At 44.7% G+C, this 20,076-nt stretch overlaps 2 protein-coding genes across 2 annotated transcripts; both read right to left on the reverse strand.

Annotated features, from left to right (window-relative positions):
* Nucleotides 1-230: 230 nt before the first annotated feature.
* On the reverse strand, nucleotides 231-1,835 carry LOC129504903 (ubiquitin carboxyl-terminal hydrolase 17-like protein 6). The gene has a single exon (XM_055317776.1). It carries the CDS (start codon nucleotides 1,833-1,835, stop codon nucleotides 231-233), a length of 1,605 nt encoding a protein of 534 aa, XP_055173751.1.
* A 17,049-nt stretch (nucleotides 1,836-18,884) lies between these two features.
* On the reverse strand, nucleotides 18,885-19,808 carry LOC129504904 (putative protein FAM90A5P). Its single transcript, XM_055317777.1, has one exon. It carries the CDS (start codon nucleotides 19,806-19,808, stop codon nucleotides 18,885-18,887), a length of 924 nt encoding a protein of 307 aa, XP_055173752.1.
* Between the last annotated feature and the right edge of the window lie 268 nt (nucleotides 19,809-20,076).

Genomic DNA, 20,076 nt, shown 5'->3' on the forward strand with positions numbered 1-20,076 from the left:
TATAAGATCATGACAATGAACCCGCTTTAAATGTCAGTGTCCTCTAGTTTCAGTTGAAGGCCATAGCCCATGAACACACCCAGATAGATGGTTCTTCCATACATACAGAACACACATTTCACACAACACCAAATATTTCCAGTATGGGACTGTGTTCGGGTTTGGTGGAGAGTGACGCCGTGTGTGTGTGTGTGTGTGTGTGTGTGTGTGCGTGCCCATGTGCAGCAAAGTTAGTAGACACATCCCTGCACTACTTCCCCAGACCTCTGTCCCTTCTTACTTGTCCTCTTGGTTGGTCTGGCTCTCCCTGGCACACATGGGGCTTTGGCCACGTCCCCGGCCACCTGAGGTGGGATCATCCCAGCTGCAGTGTTGAGCAGGTCCATGGTTTGCTGAGGATGATTCTTGGGCATCTCATGTCTGTATTTGGAGTGGTGAAGGATGACTGCATTCTCAGGAAGAGCAATTTCTCTTCTCCTGACATGAAGTTCAGGCTTAGGTCGGTTGCGTTCTTGGAGGCATCTCCCCTGGTCTAATGTGGTTTGTTGCCTTGAGGTCTCTTCCCCATGCTCCTCCGACTCAGCAAGGTTCACAGCGGGATCCCTTGTGCTCTCTCCTGAGGCCTCACCCACAACCGCGGGGTCTGCCTCTGGAGATGCGATTCCTCCCTCGACTGACTCACTCACAAGGTCTCTTTCCATATCGGTCTTCTGCATATAAAAGAGGACATAGGCAGGTTGGCGCAGGGCACAAGTCACAACACAGGCGCTGACCTTAGCATCATCCATTTTATACCACTGGCCATTTCCTGCCTTTACGAAACAGAAATAATGTCCGCTGTGGCAACTCCACCCAGCATGCACCAGCACGGCATAGAGCACATAAACCAAGGGTCCTGCCCTCTGCTCAGACAGGTAGTGTTGCATGTCAAGGCACTCAGGATATTGCACCTCCTTAGTCATTTTGTTGCCTGTGAAGTCTGAGAATCGTTTCAAGACCAGGATGAGGACCTTCGCGCAAGTGTGCAAAGTCAACACCTTGGACGCAGGCACCTTCTCTAGACACTTACTACAATGGTAGGCATTTTCACCTTCAAGCATTTCGGGCTTCACCAACTGCTCCAAAGCTTGGCTGACACTCTGAGCAGCCCCAATGTCCAGGCTGATGTCCAGGTAAGGTTCCAGAGTGCTGGAAATGCCTTGGCAGTGGAGACACTGGATTTGCGACCTCCAGTACCCCCCAAAGATATGCTGGATGAGGGTGCTGTCCTGAGCATGCTGAGAGTCTGAGGGCTTGTCCTCAGGCAAGCATGCTTGCTGCATTGCATCCAGAATGAACATGAGATACTCATGGGCATCTTCTTGCTTGTGTGTGTGGAAGGCGGCGAGCAGGAGCGGCAGGGGCCGGAGCACACGTCCAGGATGGCAGAGAACCCGGGTCATGTGAGCCTGCAGAGTACACAGCATGCAGGATGTCTGCTTCCTACAGGCTGTCCCGTGCTTCTGGGACAGCATGTAGCTGGCGAGGGGCTCTGTGTAGGTCAGACACTGTAGGGTTGCATTCACGTAGCAAGTGTTCCCCATGTTCTGAAGCCCAGCTCCCACCTGGGAAAGGCCCTCCCAACTCAGAGGCGTCTTGGTGGGAGGCAGCCCTGCTGATGCGGGAGCCAAAGGATCAGTCAGGGAGGAGAGTGTCTTTGATGCAGGGGATGTCTTCTCAGGCAGAGAGGGTCCTCCGTGGACTTCAGCACCACCTCTCTTTGACCAGCATGATTGGGGTTTGGGAGAGTCGTTGAACTGGGACTCCTCTGAGCGCTGGAGGTAGGCAGCCTCCATGTCAGCAGAAACAGTGTCCACAAGATAAATTCAACCAGGAGCTTCAGGTCACAAAGGGATGCTTCTCTCACTGAGCCAGTTTCCAAATGGCAGATAGTGACCCTCACCTCCACCATTTATGGCGTTTGGGCCCTGGGATAAGGCACACAATCTTCTAATCCACTCTAATCGCTTGATTGGATTATGGGATTTGGGTGTGGTCCCTCTCTCATAGAGACCATTCAGGTCAGCCCACCTCCTAATCTTGCCTCTCAAAACAGCCAACACTTTCAGATTCTTCTCAACCTCCTTAACTGTCCCTGCACCTTTCTGAACAGAATTTGTTCAGAGTTTCTATGATCAGAGGAAATCTTTTTGAAAGTCCCTTTCCTTTGAGTAACCGCAAGCGAGCCAAGGAGTGTCAGATGTCAGTCCCGTAGGAGAGGGAAGATCACTTTCCCAAAGGAGCTGAGATATCACATAGGAACACGTTCTCCTCACCAGCCAGAATGTTTGTAGCTGTAACCAATTATTTGGGAACGTGTCATCCATTGCTTTGCTTCTACACCTTCATCTCTCTCTACTATGATTCCACTATACAAAGATTATGAAGGTTTTGATGAATATCATTTTCTGCTTAGGGGTGTCTCGGGTCTACAACAAGAGAATTCCTCTGGCTGCTTTTATGCTTTGGGAAACATTGCTTTAAAACTCCTTTTCCTACAAGTCTATATCTTAAATCCAGTTTTTATACGCCTAATTATAAGTGTTCCTCAGGTAATTCTACACCAATATCCTTTATATACTTTTGACTTAATTGGAGTATGTTGTAGGCTTGCACAATTTTTACACATTATGGTTTTGGCAGTTGTAGATGCAGGGAGGAAGGCACTGCGTTAGCTCGTGGTTTGGAAATGTCATTATGGTTTATTCTGCTTACAGAATTAGTAGTGTCTGTTGGAAATTTTGAGTCGACAAGACAATTAATTCCTACTTGTGACCATGACCTTTTCCACTTTATGAATTTGGGTAAGTCTTAGGAAAGTTGGAAACCTAAGTCCATTTGTCTTCTTTACTAAACAGAGGCCAGGAACAACAGGAGCATTTTGCCAGGCCTTGGTCAGTCACCAGGCTTCAGAAGCACTGGGGCCCTGCTGAATTCTTGATATTCACTTGTCATCACTGGACACTAAGGGAATAAAAGTGTCATCTCTGACGCCACTATGTTTTAGGATATTTATTCTGTAATCACGGAGTCCAAAAAAAATTTTGTGTAGGATGCTGTTTATGATACGATATCTATGTTTTTAACTGGAAGTTTTAATTGAAAAAATGAATATTACATCATGAATATCCTCAAACTTTGACCCCATTTTCATTGCCATTAGCTCTAAATTGAGCAGAAGTGTTGGTAAAATACCAATAGTCAGGAAACAGGAGTCTTGAGGTTAATTCCCATGCTAAAATGTACCACTATGATTTCACTTGCAGAAATTTTGGTGTCCAGCATATCCGCATGGACTTACATCTCCATTCAGAGAGACACACACACAGGCACACACACATATTCATTGAAATCGTTCTGATGAGGGCATCATTAGCTTCCTGGCAGCTGCTGATGGGCTCAATCCCTGCTGCAGCTAAGGAGATTAGATGGATGTCTTTCAAGTGGGTGAAAAGTCACGTGACCTTGGGGCAGTATAAACGTCCGGGAGGAACAGAAGAGGACCTGACCATCCCTCTAGACACATAGTCTCCTGCAGTGGAGCCTGTCCAGGACCTTTTTCAGCCTCTACTGACAGGTGGAAAGTCCACAACTGCACTTCAAGTGAGCTTTTCGGACCACTGGTCCTACCTTCCTTGACCGAGCAATGGGACAGTGAGGAATTCTTGGAGGCATGGACCCTTCCTCCATGGGTTAAGGACCCTTTCTGCTCAGAACAGAGACTGAGCCAAGGCATGGCTGTGAATGCCCTGGACTCCTGGAGGTTCCAATTCGAATGGAATGGGGCCTCAGGTGTCAAATTGGTGTGGGGTGGTGGACGAGCAGGGACAGAAGGCCCATAAATGTCTCAGTGGCCGCTGAAGGCCTAGAGGAGACACAGCATCAGGGCACCTTGCCAGCTCCATTGTTTCAGGGACTGACTTGGATCAGGTCATGATCTCAGGGTCTGGAGATGGATCCAGGCCCTCACTGGGTTTCCTGACAACTGGAGTGTCTGCTTCTCCCTCTGTCCTTCCTACAGCTCAGGTGATCACTCTCCCTTACACACGCACACACTCTCTCTCGTAAATAACTTACATTTTTCAAAAGAAAAGTTAACTGGTTCCCACAAGGTAAAAATATATATATACTTCTTACATTTGGTGGGGCTGTATTGGGGACATTGCCAAGAACACATGAAATGGAAGTGTTCGTAGGCTCAGATGGGCAGCTTCCCATGGAGTAGAGGAGAATGTGTTTCCCAAGTGACTTTGGACTTAATCATGGCATCCTACGGTGTCACCTGGGGCATTCAGATATTAGAAAGGTAATTCCACTTTCCTGAAGCCTGTTCACTTTGAGTTCTCCATGGTGGATACCTCTAGACCTCAGAAAAATCCACATATACTGGTCAATCTGTAGATTTTGGTATCCAAATTTCAGCTGGATTAACATGTGCTTTCATACACACACACACACACACATACATACACACACAAGCACACACATTATTTGATCTGAGATCAGATCAAATAAAAACCCCCATAATTACCCATTCAGCTCCCTGCACGGTGTGGCCAGCACCTCCAGGAGGACCTTCTCCCACCTGTGCTACCCTCACCTGAGGAAGTCCACCCACCTGGTTCCCATTCCATAGGGGAGGTCACAGGAAGGAGCCTTGCAGGGTGATCTCAGACCAGCAGAGGGAGATGCTGGCCAGCACAAGTTTTTCCTAGGCTTCCAGGAGGACCCCACTTTGTGCAGTTGCTCAGGCTGGCAGGTGTGCAGCTCCACACTTTGGGTGCAGCGTGTGCATTTGCTAGAGCTGCAGAGGCACGATGAATATTTACAGAAGGTCTGGGAACGTGGTATTCCCACCTTGCAACTCTAATGTTGGCACAGCTGGACACTGCATTCTGAGGAAAGGTGAAAGAATCCTTCATGTGCTGTGCTTCCAGTACTCCGCAGTCCTTGCTCCTCCCCTGTGCAGCCCCTGCATCTGTGGAAATCGTGGCTTTCAATGGAAGACCGGAGGCCCTACTGAGAGTTAAATATTGGTTTGGTGAAGAGTAGATAAGGTTGTGACCCTGTAGGTGCCAGGAAGTTTCTGATAATATTGCCCTGCTAGTAATTGCTCCTCAAGATTCACCTCTGGCTAGGACCTTCCAAGCAGGGAAGGAGGCCTGAGGAATCGCTCTCAAGAACAATGTTACTCCCTATCTGTTTCTCGATCTACTGTTTTCTCCACCTATCCCTGAAGAACCTATCTGTAATCCATCTCTCCTCCATCATCTCTCCATCATACACCTAGAAATTTCTCATTCATCACAAAGCACATATTCACTTTCACATAATAGGAGAGGAGATGATTTTCCCACTGCTGTGCACCTGATTTCACAGAAACTACTAAGGCAGGACTGTCTTGGCCCAGTACATGGTCTTGTGTTTTAAACATAACTGTCTTGTGTTTTAAAATGACTTAGCTTGTGAAAAATCCTTTAAAAATGACATTGGCACAGGCATGTTGACTTCTACCTCTCTTAAACATCCTGCCTGCAATGCTGTTACTTCCTGCTGAATAACTCCATGACCAAGAGAAGAGAAGAGGAGAGTAGAGGAACCCCAGTTTGCACAAACACCACAGTGTCCTCCATTAAGTTGGTAATGAACATGTCTGCACGTGGCCTGGCCCAGAGCCTGATCCTTTATACTCCTGAGCGCTTGCCCCAAGGCCTATAGCCTTCCCCATCGCTGCGACACAGTCAGCACACACTAGCTGCACTGGAGCTTCAGTTCTGTGAAAGCAAGTGTTCCAGAAGACATAGGAAATAACCAGCCCCCTTCTGGACTCTTCTAAATAGCATATGACTTAGTGAGCGTGCGTGTCCAACATAGATATCATTTAATTTGGAGTAATTTGTGTGGAGTCAGTCTTCTTGAATGTGTAACTCATGAATCGAAGTGTGAAGAGAAAGGACGGTTTTCTGAAATAGCTGCAGTTTTGAACACCTGACCCAGGGTTACAGGGCACAGAGGGTCCCATTCAGGAGCAAATCCACAACCCCAGACTCAGAATCACAACAGGAGTCCAGACGTATACCTTCTGACTCCAACCTTCTTCCATGCAGACTTCCTTCCTGGAAAACAACCACAGTCGAACACACACACACACACACACACACACACACACACACACACACGTTAAATAGTATTGTTGAATTGGAAAGACAAATGGTTTTCCAGATATTTTCCCATCACTTTATGCTTCAATGTATTTCTGCACGTTGGAGCAAACAACTCATATCTAACACATATTTAAAGAAGAGGACAAGTGGTTAGTTACTTGGACGTGTCTCTGAATTACTCAGGAAAGAGAAATGATGAGGCACATTAGTACATCATGTGTTTTTCTTTTTTTTCTTTCTTTTTCTTTTTAGAGAAGCAAAATTAACACTCATCAGCTAATGCATCATTTTCTCTTAACAAACGTCGGCAAGAACAGTGTTCTATTTTAACTTTAATCCTTCCAAACATGACTCCATGCGTTTGATGGAAACTGAAAGGACAAGGAGATAACTTGCCTTCCCTAAATGCTTCTTTTCTTTTGCACGATATTAAATGAGTTATTAAATTGTCTGACGATAGGCTCATCAATGCTCTGTATAAAAAGAAGTGTTATTTCCGTGAGTGAATATTTCCTTAGAAATGTGGATGTTTAGGATTGAATGCATGGGGCAAGACCAAATCCACTGACTCGGCATCAGTAATTGCTCAAATACTGGTCCAAGTGAGGGCACCCTCTGGTGTTCCCATAACCAGTGTCACTTTGCCAATCATTGCGTTGTTATTATCCAAAGCCTTGACTGAGTTGGATACACATCTTGGAAGAAGTTTTCCTGAAAAGCTTCGAGAACGTAATACCATTGCCTGAGCTTCCTGCAAATCTTTCACTTGAGTTCAGAGTCCAGGGTCCAGCAGTTTTCAAAGTAGCGTCACTAGGGGGAATTCTGGGCCCCCAGATATTCTGTAATTACCCACTGTCCCCTTAGGGCCCTGGGAAATGCTCACACTGCAACCTCAAGCCATGGAGATGCAGACCTCCCTCCCTGGGCACCTGCACAGTGTCAAAGCCTCCTGGAAGCTTAGGAAAGGATTCTGGTTGCCGACGTCGCCCCCTGCTGGTCCAAGGGCTCCTTACACGACTCCCTGTGGTGGCCTCCCTGGAGAACCTGAAGCCAAGAGGGTGACTTCCTTGTGTGAGTGCACTGCAGAAATTCATGTGGGAGCTGCCAGCAGCAATCATGCAGGGAGCTGCGAGGATGCTAATGAATGTCCTCTTGAGGACCATTTCATCACTATGAGCATGTGCCGTGTGTGTGTCTCTGTGAATAGAGATGTAAGTCCATGAGGAATTCGGTGCAGGGTTTCAGACTGGATAAAAAAGCAGGACCCATCTGTTTGCTGTCTGCAAGAGACTCCTTTTAGACAGAAGGACACCTACAGCCTGAAAATAAAAGGTAGGAGAACCATGTACCATTCAAAGGTCCTCAGAACAAAGCAGGGGTAGCAATCCTCATATCAGATAAACTAAAATTTATCCGAAGACTGTAGTGAGAGATGAAGAGGGACACTATATTGTACTTAAAGGATCTATGCAAGAAGAAGACTTAACAGTCATCAATATATAGGCCCCGAACGTGGAGCTGCCAAATATATCAATTAATAACCAAGGTTAAGACATACTTAGATAATGATACACTTATACTTGGTGACTTCAATCTAGCGCTTTCTACACTCGATAGGTCTTCTAAGCACAACATCTCCAAAGAACAAGAGCTTTAAATGATACATTGGACCAGATGGATTTCACAGATATCTACAGAACTTTACATCCAAACTCAACTGAATACACATTCTTCTCAAGTGCACATGGAACTTTCTCTGGAATAGACCACATATTGTGTCACAAATTAGTTCTGTACTGACACAAAAGATTGGGATCGTCCCCTGCATATTCTCAGACCATAACGCTTTGAAATTAGAACTCAATCACAAGAAGAAGTTTGGAAGGACATCAAACACGTGGAGGTTAAGGACCATCCTGCTAAAAGATGAAAGGGTCAACCAGGAAATTAAGGAAGAATTAAAAAGCTTCATGGAAGCTAATGAGAATGAGGATACAATCATTCAAACTCCTTGGGATAGAGCAGTACCAAGGTTTCTACAAATGGTCCTATATTGGTTGATTTTACTGTGGGTTTTAACCTGACGCCTCATGTCTGCTGAATTTTTTTTTTATTTTATCATGATTCTGCTCAATTTAGAGCAAATAACAATGGGATAGACCTACAAATGTGGATCACCAAATTAACTGAAATAGTTATCAGTATACTCTACTACTTTTATTTTTTATAGCATGTAGCAAGGATTATTTTATTTTTTAATTTATTCATTTCTTTATACTTTTTAATAATAAATTTATTTTTTATTGGTGTTCAATTTGCCAACATACAGAATAACACCCAGTGCTCATCCCATCAACTGTCCTGAGGGGGGCAGTCTACTAGTTTTCAAATGACCAATGGACCCTGCCAGGCTCAGTCTGAAGGTCCTGTGGTTATTGATCTCGGAGTCGTGAGTTTGAGTCCCACATCGGGCACAGAGTTTCCTTTAAAAAAAAAGAAAAGCACAAGTATTTAAAAATGCCCCAAATCAATAAGGCTCCCACCGCTGATCTGGTCCATTGTGGAATGGGATTTCCCACCCGCTCCTTCAGGCACTGAGCCCTGAGCACAGATAGTGCCAGAGCTGAGAAGCAGACCAGGTCCTCCCTCTCGGAGCTCATGCTCCAGGGGAAAAGATGGACAAAATATGGAACATCATCAGGAATGAAAAGAGCAATTGCTCCCTAGAAAAAGAGCCTGGTGCTACCTCTGGCTCCTGAGCTCTGCAGGTGAGGCTGTGACAAACTGTGGGGCTTTGACAAAGGCAGCAGCTGGGGCTCCAGGGAGCCGCTGAGGGGAGGAGGTGCAGACCCCAGCAGGGCCACTGCCTCGCCAGGATCACAGCCTGGGAAGGAGGCAGAAGGGGGCATGAAGCCAGCTCTGTGTCCTCTGTTAGGGGCCACTGCTGCCCCTCCCATCCTGAGGGGGCTGGGAAAAGGTTGTGTGGATGGAACTGGCTACAGACATGGAGATGTGACGGGGGAGGGGGTGGGCACTGACAGCCCAGACGGGAGGCATTCCAGCATGTTGTAGTCTGAGGAAGAGCCCGGGTCAGGGCGACACACTGGGTGCATCGCTGTCCACAGCTCACCCAGTGGAAATGAGGGAATGGCCCGTAACACAGTACAGGCAGGGTTTCAGGATGAGGACAGCCTCACACCTTCTAGGCCAAGACTCTGACACTTTCTGTAGGGTTTGCCTTAGATTCAGGATCCTAGGATCCTGGGAAGCTATTACCTATCCCTCGCCCAGTGGGACTGTCATCTTCTGGGCCTCCAGAATGAGAATACTGGTGCCCACGTGTGTGCACACAGGAACTTGGGACCTGGACGCATGTACACACCAAGGAAGAACATGTGGTGGGAGGTATTTCCTGCATGAGACACCCGCCTCCAATGTCATAGATATGATGCCACAGTGGCCTGGGGACGTCTGGAGGAAGCACCTGCTAGGATACTCCCTGTCCCACAGGCAAGACGCAGACCAATCCCGACGGGCACAATGGCTTCTGAGGGGTCAAAACCAGGGAAGAATGGAAAGTTGTGTCTGAACCCAGGTGTGTTTCCAGGCTGGGGCCCTGCTGCACACAGTCCTTCCCTGGGGCCTGCGGAGAGGGGTGCGGTTGTGCCACTGTGTGCACACAGGCCATTGCCTGCAGGGAGCAGGGAGCCGTTGGCAGCCCCGAGCGCTGCTCCTGAAGCTTCCTCCAGGAGTGGACTCAGGTAGGGGGTTCCAGGCAGTGATGTCCTGTATGCTGGCTAATTGAATTAAAATAGGAAATGAATGAAGTAAAAGATGTATAAGCTTGACAAGTACTGTTTAGTGCTTTTATTGTTCCTATATTCATACCGATTGGAATAGGTGGGGGCAGTAGAAAGGACTTGAATTGCCATCTACATGGAGGATACAGACTAGGAGCCAAAAATTACTTCAGAAGGACTTCCATGGGGTAACAAACAGACAATTATGGGAAAGAATGGCAAGTCCTCTTTCCTTCATAGTAGCCTACAGATCAGGAGTTAGAATTTCTTTTTTTAAGATTTTATTTTTTATTCACAAGAGAAAACACACAAACACACACACACACACACACACAGAGGCAGAGATACAGGCAGAGGGAGAAGCAGGTTCCATGCAGGGAGCTCAATGTGGGACTCGATCCCGGGACTCCAAGGATCAGGCCCTGGGCTGAAGGCGGTGCTAAACCGCTGAGCCACCCAGGGATCCCCCAGAAGTCAAAATTTAGAAATGTTTGGTATGACAGACAAAAGCACCAACATGAAAGAAAACTGAAACAAATGAAGTAATGATCAGTGTCTTGGTGCCTTCCCCTTCAACAGTTTTCAAAGGAATAGCATCAGTTCCAGAAAAAAATGCCACCTCTCCCACTTAGTTCCACCAGAAGGCTACAGCAGTTGACAGATACTGTAAGAATAAAGTACCACCATTAAACATGTCACTGTCTATATCTGCAAATGTGAGCAAAATCAAGGAGGATGTCCTGGTGCATTAAGAGAGGTTATCCATGGGTGGCTCAGCAGTTTAGCGCCTGCCTTCGGCTCAGGGCAGGATCCTGGATGCCTGGATCGAGTCCTGCATCGGGCTCCCTGCATGGGGCCTGCTTCTCCCTCTGCCTGGGTCTCTCTCTCTCTGTGTGTGTGTGTGTGTGTGTCTCAATGAATAAATAAATAAGTCTTAAAAAAAAAAAAAAGAGGTCATCCCAGGGCAGCCGGAGTGGCTCTGCGGTTTAGCACTGCCTTCAGCCCAGGGCCTGATCCTGGGGACCCGGGATTGAACCCCACCTCGGGCTCCCTGCATGGAGCCTGCTTCTCCCTCTGCCTGTGTCTCTGCATCGCTGCCTGTGTGTATGTGTCTCATGAATAAATAAATAAAATCTTTAAAAACAAGAGAGAGAGGTCATCCCAAACTAATCAAGAAGTCACGGCCAGACAGATATGAGGAATTTCTCTGAACATGTCTATCCCTTCCTTCACCAGGAACTCTACTGGTTCATTATTAAGACATTAAGGACACAGAGGCTAAGATAAAATGAAAGTTCTTTTCTCTGCATGTAAAAATAGTGAGATTTGAGAGACCTTCTTCAGAACTTTTCTCTCCCTGACTTTCAGAATCCTACAAGTATAACATTACGGCCATCCTGCTCTAAATGTGAGGTCACAGAGGCTCTGGGAAAAATTGGATGATCGACCCAGGATCACACAACTCGTTAAGAGCAAAACTTGATGTGTGTGCCTGCAAGACTTGGTTCATTTCCTTTTTGCTTCCCTCCCTGACAAAGAGATCTTCTACCCTGGAGAAGCTGAGCTTGAACACAAAGATCTTTCTCATAGAAATGCACATTTCTGGAATCCTGTGGAAGAACTTGGAAATGATATTCGGATAGGAAAAATATTACATATAGGCATTGTTTTAGGCAGAGCTAAATAATAGAGAAATATTTACTTTTCAAAGATGCATGACACTGTAAAAATACCAAAGAGTGCAGAAATAAAAGATGAGGCCAGGAGAGGTGATCTACAAAAATGTAGGTCTCCTGAGATAATCAGTTACATGGAAAATAATCAAATATCAATCTTGCCCTCCTGTCCTATATTTACTTGGGAAGAGATTCCCAAGCTGCTGTTCATCAAAGGACTTGTACCAAGTTCTGGATCTTATAAAGGCCAAAGAACTTATGGATATGCATTCTGACTTGTGTATTCTGCACAGAAGAATAAAAAATCTTCCTTCTCTTACCTCCTTAGATTCTTTATCACACTCAGATCTCTTACCAGAGGCAGACAGCTTCTGAGATGCCTCTGTTGACCCTTGAGGATGAAATAGAGGCCAATCTCTGGACCCTACAGCAAGACACTACAGAGGTCTAGCTGTAGGGTCAGATGTTCTCTTAATGAACAAAGCAGTTATGGGCAACTCAGAGTACAAATTATCAGGAACTTGGTACTAAAAAAGGGGGCGGGGGGCAAGACACTTACAATATGAGTGTATAATATAAGAAATTATATATCTTACAGTATAAGAAAAGGTTTATGATGAAAATAAGAACTGCCTTGCAGAGAAAAAAGACCAATAAGCTATACACATTAACAGCCCTGGTCCCATAGTTGAAGCCACAAGGGGACTTTTTAAACATTTAATCTGGACTCCAACATCCAAATAGGTAATATGTAAAATACGTTTTAGAAACAAGATTGCAATAATGAAATATGGAAACCACTATGGAAATTAATAGTTTCTTAAACATTAAGGAGAAACACAGTGAAATTTATTAATAAAAGACTATCTTCACAATGAAAAATGTCAACTAAACAGAATAAATAAATATCCAGGACCAAAAGAACAAGTAAATGCTTGCTATCTCAAAGCAAATTTTGTAGTAGAATATCTACCAAGACAGGGTTGCTTGGCTGACTCAGTCAGTTAAGCACCAGATTCTTGACTCTTGACTTCAGCTCAGGTCACGGACTTTTGGTCCTGGGATCAGGGCCCACATCAGCTCTGTGCTCAGAGGGGTGTCTGCTGGAGATTCTCTCTGCCTCTCCTTCTGCCCCTCCATGTTTGCTTTCTCTCAGAGAAACACATAAATCTTTAGATAATGATAATAATAATAATATTAAAAGAATATCCACCAAGAAAATCAAGGAATAATCTTTTCTCTTCTGGATGCACAGGCCACTTTTAAACATTATTTGCATTATATTCTCAAAAGAGAGAGAAATTGATTTCCCTCCTACCCAAGAAGGACTCAATTCAAATGTGTTTTCTCATCCTTTCCTAGGAATGCATATAGTTACAAATGAAAGCAAAGGAAGAGACTACGTCCTGTAAAGAAGAAAATAAGTATTATACCAATTTCTCAAGGAAATAAAATAAAAGTCAATGAATTATCAGTAAGGTGCTCAAAAAAGATAATTATCTGTCAGAATTCTGAGGTTAATGAAAAGCCCTTTAAAAACAGAATTAAATACATTTTCATTTAAGAACAAACATTATGTTTTCTATAGAAAAGCATTATCTTCAGATAAATGATAGTGATCCCAGGTGCAGGAAGCCTAAAGAATCAGGAAAGGTGAAAGAAAACAAAAAGGGCAAATTTTCATGTGATTAAAAAATAAGCAAGTAGTGTATAGCAATGCTAATATCATAAAAAGTCATGTATGGCATATAAGTCATACACACACTAATATATATATATATATTATTTATATATATTTATATATTTAAATGCATATATTTAAATAAACTAATACACTAGTATCATAGTACACAAGCCATTAAGGTAAAATTAGTTAAAGCCCAAAGACACATAAAATACTAGTTCATACTTGACATTAGTCTTTAGTAAGTCAAGGTTGTAAGTTTTTCTTTTTGAAGATTACTTTAAATATAAATGAATTAAACTCCCCAACCTATAGACATAGAATGGCAGCATGGATTGAAAATTTTAAACAAAGCCACAAACAAAAGAATCATGATCCAATTATACAATGTGTACGGGAGACTCTGTTTATGTCTAAAGATACACATAGATGAAAAGTTAAAGGAAAGAAAAAATATGCCATGCAAATTGGCACCAAGAAGAGCTAGGGTAGCTATTTAAATATCAGACAAAATAGGAATTAAGCCAAAACTGTTCCAATAGACAAACAAGGACAGTGTATATTGTTAAGGAATCTATACAGGAAGAAGATACAGTACTTATAATCACAGACACGACAAATAGTAGAACTCCCATATGTATGAAGCGAACACTGACAAAATCAAAGGGAGAAAAGGAAATAGTTTTACAATAATTGACGCAAATATCAATATCAACTTTCAATAATGGGTAAAATAACCAGATAGGCCAGATAGAAGATCTGCGTAGAAATAAAGTGACTCAAAAAGAAGAAATACACTGACTTAAATGGTAGCATATCAGTTAGTCCCAGCAGATAATTCAGTAAACTCCACCCAACAACAACATAAAAATCAAGTGCACGTGAAACATTCTCAAAAACACCATGTGTTTGGCTACAAAAACAAAATCTTAGTAGATTTAAAAAGATTGAAATCATACAATGTATCATTTCTGTTCACAATGGAATAAAGGTAGAAATCAATGACAGAGGAAAACTGGAAAATATGCAAATGTGTGGAAATAAAACAACATAGTCTTAAACAGTCAACGAGTAAAAGAGAAAAACACAAGAGAAATTAGAAAATACCTCGGGACAAAAGAAAACAAAAATACAGTATTCTGAAACCTGTGGAATGTAGTGAAAGCAGTGCTAAGAGGGAAGTTCTTATATGTAAACACGTAAAAAAGAAATCTTGTCGAAATATAGTAACTCAACCTTACACCTTATAAATTAGTAAAGGAAGAGCAACCTGAACCTAAAGATAGAAGAATGAAGAAAGTAAAGATTAGAGAAAAATAGAGTATGGAAAAATATAGAAAATATCTTAGAAAGTCAGTTCTTTGAAGATAAAAACAAAATAGGCAAACTTTTAGCTACATTGCCTATGGAGAAAAAAGAGTAAAGTTAGAAGTTAAAGTGGGCATATGATTAGCGAAGTGATGGAAATATAAAGAGTACTATAAGGATGCTTTGCATATTTGTATGTTAACAAATTAGATAACTAAGATGAAATGGACAGTCATAGAAACACACAATCCACCAAAATGAAGCGAAGGAAGAGAAAACCTAATAAACGAATAACTAGTAAGGAGATTGAATTGGTTTTGTTGACTGTTTCTTTTGCTCTGCAGAAGCTTTTTAGCTTAACTCCCGATAGATAAAGGGCTGGTATCCAAGATCTGTAAAGACTTTATTAAACTCAATACCAAAACAAACAATCTAATCATGAAATGGGCCAAAGACATGAACAGAACTTTCACCAAGAAGACATAGACATGGCCAACAAGCACATGAGACAATGCTGCGCATCACTTGCCATCAGGGAAATACAAGTCAAAACCACAATGAGATACCACCTCACCCCAGTGAGAATAGTGAAAATTAACAAGACAGGAAATAACAAATAAATGTTGGAGAGGATGTGGAGAAAGGGGAACCCTCTTGCACTGTTGCATTTCACTGTTGGGAATGTGAACGGGTGCAACCACTCTGGAAAACTGTGTGGAGGTTCCTCAAAGTGTTAAAAATAGATCTGCCCTATGACCCAGCAATTGCACTGTTGGGGATTTACCCCAAAGATACTGATGCAGTGAAACACCAGGACACCTGCACCCCGATGTTTCTAGCAGCAATGTCCACAAGAGCCAAACTGGAAGGAGCCTCGGTGTTCATCCAAAGATGAATGGATCAAGAAGTTGTGGTCTATATATACAATGGACTATTACTCAGCCATTACAAATGAAAATGACAAATACTCACCGTTTGCTTTAATGTGGATGGAACTGGAGGGTATTATGCTGAGTGAAGAAAGTCAATCGAGAAAGACAATCATTATATGGTCTCATTCATACGGGGGAATATAGAAATTAGTGAAAGGGACTATAGGGGAAAGGAGAGAAAATGAGTGGGAAATATCAGAGAGGGTGATAGAACATGAGAATCTCCTAACTTTGGGAAACAAACAAGGTGTAGTGCAAGGAGAGGTGGGTGAGGGGATTGGGTGACTGGGTGGCAGGCACTAAGGGGGACACTTGATGAGATGAGCACTGCGTGTTATACTACATGCTGGCAAACAGAACTCCAATTAAAAACATATATATGTAAAAAAATTCGAAATGTGCACTTCCAACTAAAGAGAGAGAGAGAGAGAGAGAGAGAGAGAGATTTGGTAATCAAAAGTCCCCAACAAAGGAAAGTCCTAAACAAGATGGCTCCACTTGTGAATTCTACCAAACATTTAAAGGAGAATTAACAACAGTACTTCTCGAACAATTTCAAAGTATTGAAATGTAGGGAATACTTCCTAACTCATTGTGTAAGGCTAGCAGTACCCTGATACCAAAGCCTAACAGAGACGCTACAAGAAAAGAAAGTATAGACCAAGATTCCTTATAAACATTGACGTAAAAATCTTCAACAAAGTACAAGCACAATTAATTCAAACGCATATGGAAAGGATTATACACCACCACGGCCGACCAGGATTCTATTACTCGAATGTAAGTATTGTTCAACATAGGCAAAGCAATCAAAGTAATAGAGTGCATGAGAAAAATAACAATAAACAGAGATCTCAACTGATGCAGAAAAAGCATCTATAAGGTTCACCAGCTTTCTTAACAAAAGCCTTCGATAAACTACTAATAAAAGGAAATTTCCTCAGCATATTAATCATATGGGAAAATCTACAGCTAATATCAGACTCAATGTTGACAAACTGGAAGGTCTTCTTTTTCTAAGGTACAAAGCAAAGAGGTCAGAGTTCATTACTTCTATTTCACTTAGTAGTGGAAGTACTACTCTGAGCAATTAATCAGGAAAAAGCATCAAAATCTGAAAAGAAGTAAAATTATCTATCTCTCTGCACAAGTCACTTGATCATATATATAGAAGACGCTAAAGGGTACACATACACACAGAGCGCTAAAGAAAATTTTCTTTTCAAATTGCAACCTGCAGAATCGACATGCAAAAAGCAGTAGCATTTCTAAACAATAAAAATGAACACCAATAAATATAACCAATAAATATAATTTAACTCTTCTTCCATATCTGGATGAGAGTGGATTTTCCTTTGGGGAAGATAGCTTTGGTTTGGTTTTGTTTGGATTTTTGTTGGCGGAGAAGCAAAAGACATGAGAGGTGATGACTAGAGGGGGAGAACAGGCCTGCTCAGGACTTCTTCAGCTAGCCTTTCTCACTCATCTCCCTGGGCACATGGAAGGAATCCCCTCAACTGCACATGAAGTGCCAATTCTGCTGGAGAGCCCAGCATTAAGGCCCTTCGCTCAAGCCTGCCTGCCTCCTCACCCCTGTGCCCTATATACCTGCAGGTCCAAGAATCCTTAGGCTACTTCACTAGCTCCAATCCTGAGATTCCCCCGTGATGATAGGCCTTTCTAATCTTGGGCCTCTGGGACCTGCATAGGCTTCCAGAAGGTAGGGAATGTTTGTTTCCCCACCTATACGTTGAGTGGCCAGAAATCAAGAGCCAGGAAGCCGGGTTTTCCTCAGAGGCCATGAGATAGCAATAGGGCAGCATTAACGGGATGAGACAGGGGCTGGAGGCTCAAGGGGCCAGACTCTGACCCCGGTCACATAATGAATGCATGGATGGGAGTTACGGAAGACTTGGGGGCAGGAGAGGGATCCCAAACTGGCTTCTGTACTGTCCTCTGCCTCTTAAAGATCTAGTGTGCTCATCGAGGAGCTCCTCCACCCTTCAGCACAGGCATCTGCAGAGAAAGAGAGCGCACCCTTAAACAGGTGCTCTGGAGTGAGGAAAGACCAGTCAGTTGCTCTTCCTAAGAAAGGAGTCCTCTCAACACCACTATGGCTTTGTTTGCTTTGGCTTGGTGTGGTATCGTTTTGTTTCCATGGGTTCTCATCAGAGATTTCCGAGAGAGAGAGAGAGAGAGAGAGAGAGAGAGAGAGAGAGAACTGTAGCCTGGATCTCATGCTATTTGGACCAACACGGACCCAGTTGTCAAACATGGCTTCCTAAAGCATCTTGAGGGTGAAAAATCTCCATGCCGAGGCCTCAGAAAGGAGTCATCATGATCCAACATTGAAGTGGGTTCCGGAATATGCATAGAGGGAAACCACCAACTCATCCCTTTATAGACCAACGTGTGGCCCTGGCCCCTTGCGGTGCACATGGCACCCACACGGGAGGCATGGGGATCAATGTTCCCTATACAGCTCTTCATGCAGGAGAGCTGGGTGTACCCTAGACCCTCGATGTCTAAGAATCCCCGGTCATAACATGCTGCTGTCTCTTCTCAGGTAATTAAGGCTGGAGGAATTAAAACAAGTATAGAGAGGTTCAGAAATGCTGAACAACAACAACAACAACACCCCACAAAACAAAATCAAAAGAAAGACATGCACACTATTCACTGGTGCTAACATTTTATTCAGGGAAATAAAACACTACACACAACTCTAAGGTAACGTTCAAGAACAAAAATGAACTACACGCGTGAAATACTGCCCATCACAATTCCCACAAAGCTACCACCAGAGAGTCAAGAAAAACTCATCTCAGGAGAGAATACGGCATCCATTTGCGGAGCACACAGTGGGTACTCCATGCTGAATCCCCAAATGCAGACATGCGTAAACCAAAGAGAGCTTAACATCTTAGATTTTATTTCCATTGGAGTGACAAGTGCTCACTCAAATCTCCCTCCATTTCACAGACAGACAATGTATTTCCAGAAGAACAACTTGACATTCCACAGGGAAGAGTAGCCTTTGCCACAGCCCATGGATTTCCCTAAAGAACAGTACAGCGTGTCTGTTGAGGGGTGGGCATCAGAGCACAGCCCCCAGAAACATGAGAGGCAGCACCCTGTGGACCTGAAATATTCCATGCAATGCAGCTGAGCAAGCGCCGATTCCCCACATCAGTCCAGGAGTCGGCCACATCCTCAGGTCCTCAGACACCCCGTCAGGGTGCAGCGGGGTGGAGGACAAGTGTCCGAGGCCAGGAGCTGGCTCATTCGCTCTCAGTGTCTTCTGAGGATGAGGACACCTGTAGGTCATCGTGGAGGATGCTCCAGGGGACATAGTCACGGGCTCCATCCAGCATGTGGGCGGCAGGAAGGCCCTGAGCAGGGATTGGCTTCTCGGGAGGAAGGAATGAGGGAGCTGCTAGGAACCTGGAGCTCCAGCAGCTTCTGTCCAATCTGGTGAAGACCATTCTCAGGGGCTGAGTGGGGGCCAGCACAGAGGGCGGCCGTGGAGGCCCGGTGCACGGCTGCAGCGTTTCCAGGTGAGGTGTGGCAGGTGTGGGCCGGGTGCCCTTGCTTGGCAGGAGGGCAGGTGTCTTCCTGGTCTGCGGGGGCACGGCTGTGCATCCACGTGCACGTCTGCTTCCTGGGGAACATAGACTCCCCGAAATCCCCACGTGGGCTCCCTGGATGCTCCTGGGGGTGTGCTGGGTGGGGCTCCATCGCGCTTTCTTTCGGGGGTTCTGGGTCCTGTCTAGGGGCATCTGGGCACAGTTCTTGCCTGGAGTCTGGAGGGCCATTTGGGAACGGTCTGCCAAAGCGTTGCTGACAGCTGGACACGTGTTCTCCTCAGGATACTTGGGTGGTGCCTGGGTGTGTCCCAGCCCATGGACCTTGGAGCCAGCCTGGGGACCTTCGAGGGAGACTCGGCAGGGCCTCTTGGCTCTCTGCTGCACCACCAGGCTATCAGCCCTGACACAGGGTTGGCGTGCCGGCTGAGGTGTGTCGGCAACCGGCATTTCCTGGACCCCAGGAGGTCCACCAGGTGGGCTGAGGCTAACTTTAGGGCTACTGAGAGGAGATGTGGAAAGGCACCGGACGCTCACATCAGGGTTCTCAGTACGTGCCTCCATCGGCAGGGAAGGCTCAGGGATAGAAGGCCTCCTGGTGGTGTAGACGGGCATCGGCATGTGTGGACGCTGTGGGAAAAGAGAACACACGGGACACCATGAGTGTGGCCTCGGCACCAAGGCAAAATGAAGATTCAGGAAAGAAAGAAACCAACAAATTCCTAAGACCTTATTAACCACCCCCTCCCCCAGAACAGGGAAAGAAAGAGATGGGATCTGTTGACCTAGACGTAGGGAATCCGGCTCCAGGGCTGGTCCGGAACAAAGGCATGACTGGATGCTGTTGATGCACTTTTGACATCGGGGAGGGGCACACAAATTTTAGCCT

The sequence above is a fragment of the Nyctereutes procyonoides genome, unplaced genomic scaffold, assembly GCF_905146905.1.
Source record: "Nyctereutes procyonoides isolate TBG_1078 unplaced genomic scaffold, NYPRO_anot_genome, whole genome shotgun sequence".
In the NCBI taxonomy this organism is placed as follows: domain Eukaryota; kingdom Metazoa; phylum Chordata; class Mammalia; order Carnivora; family Canidae; genus Nyctereutes; species Nyctereutes procyonoides.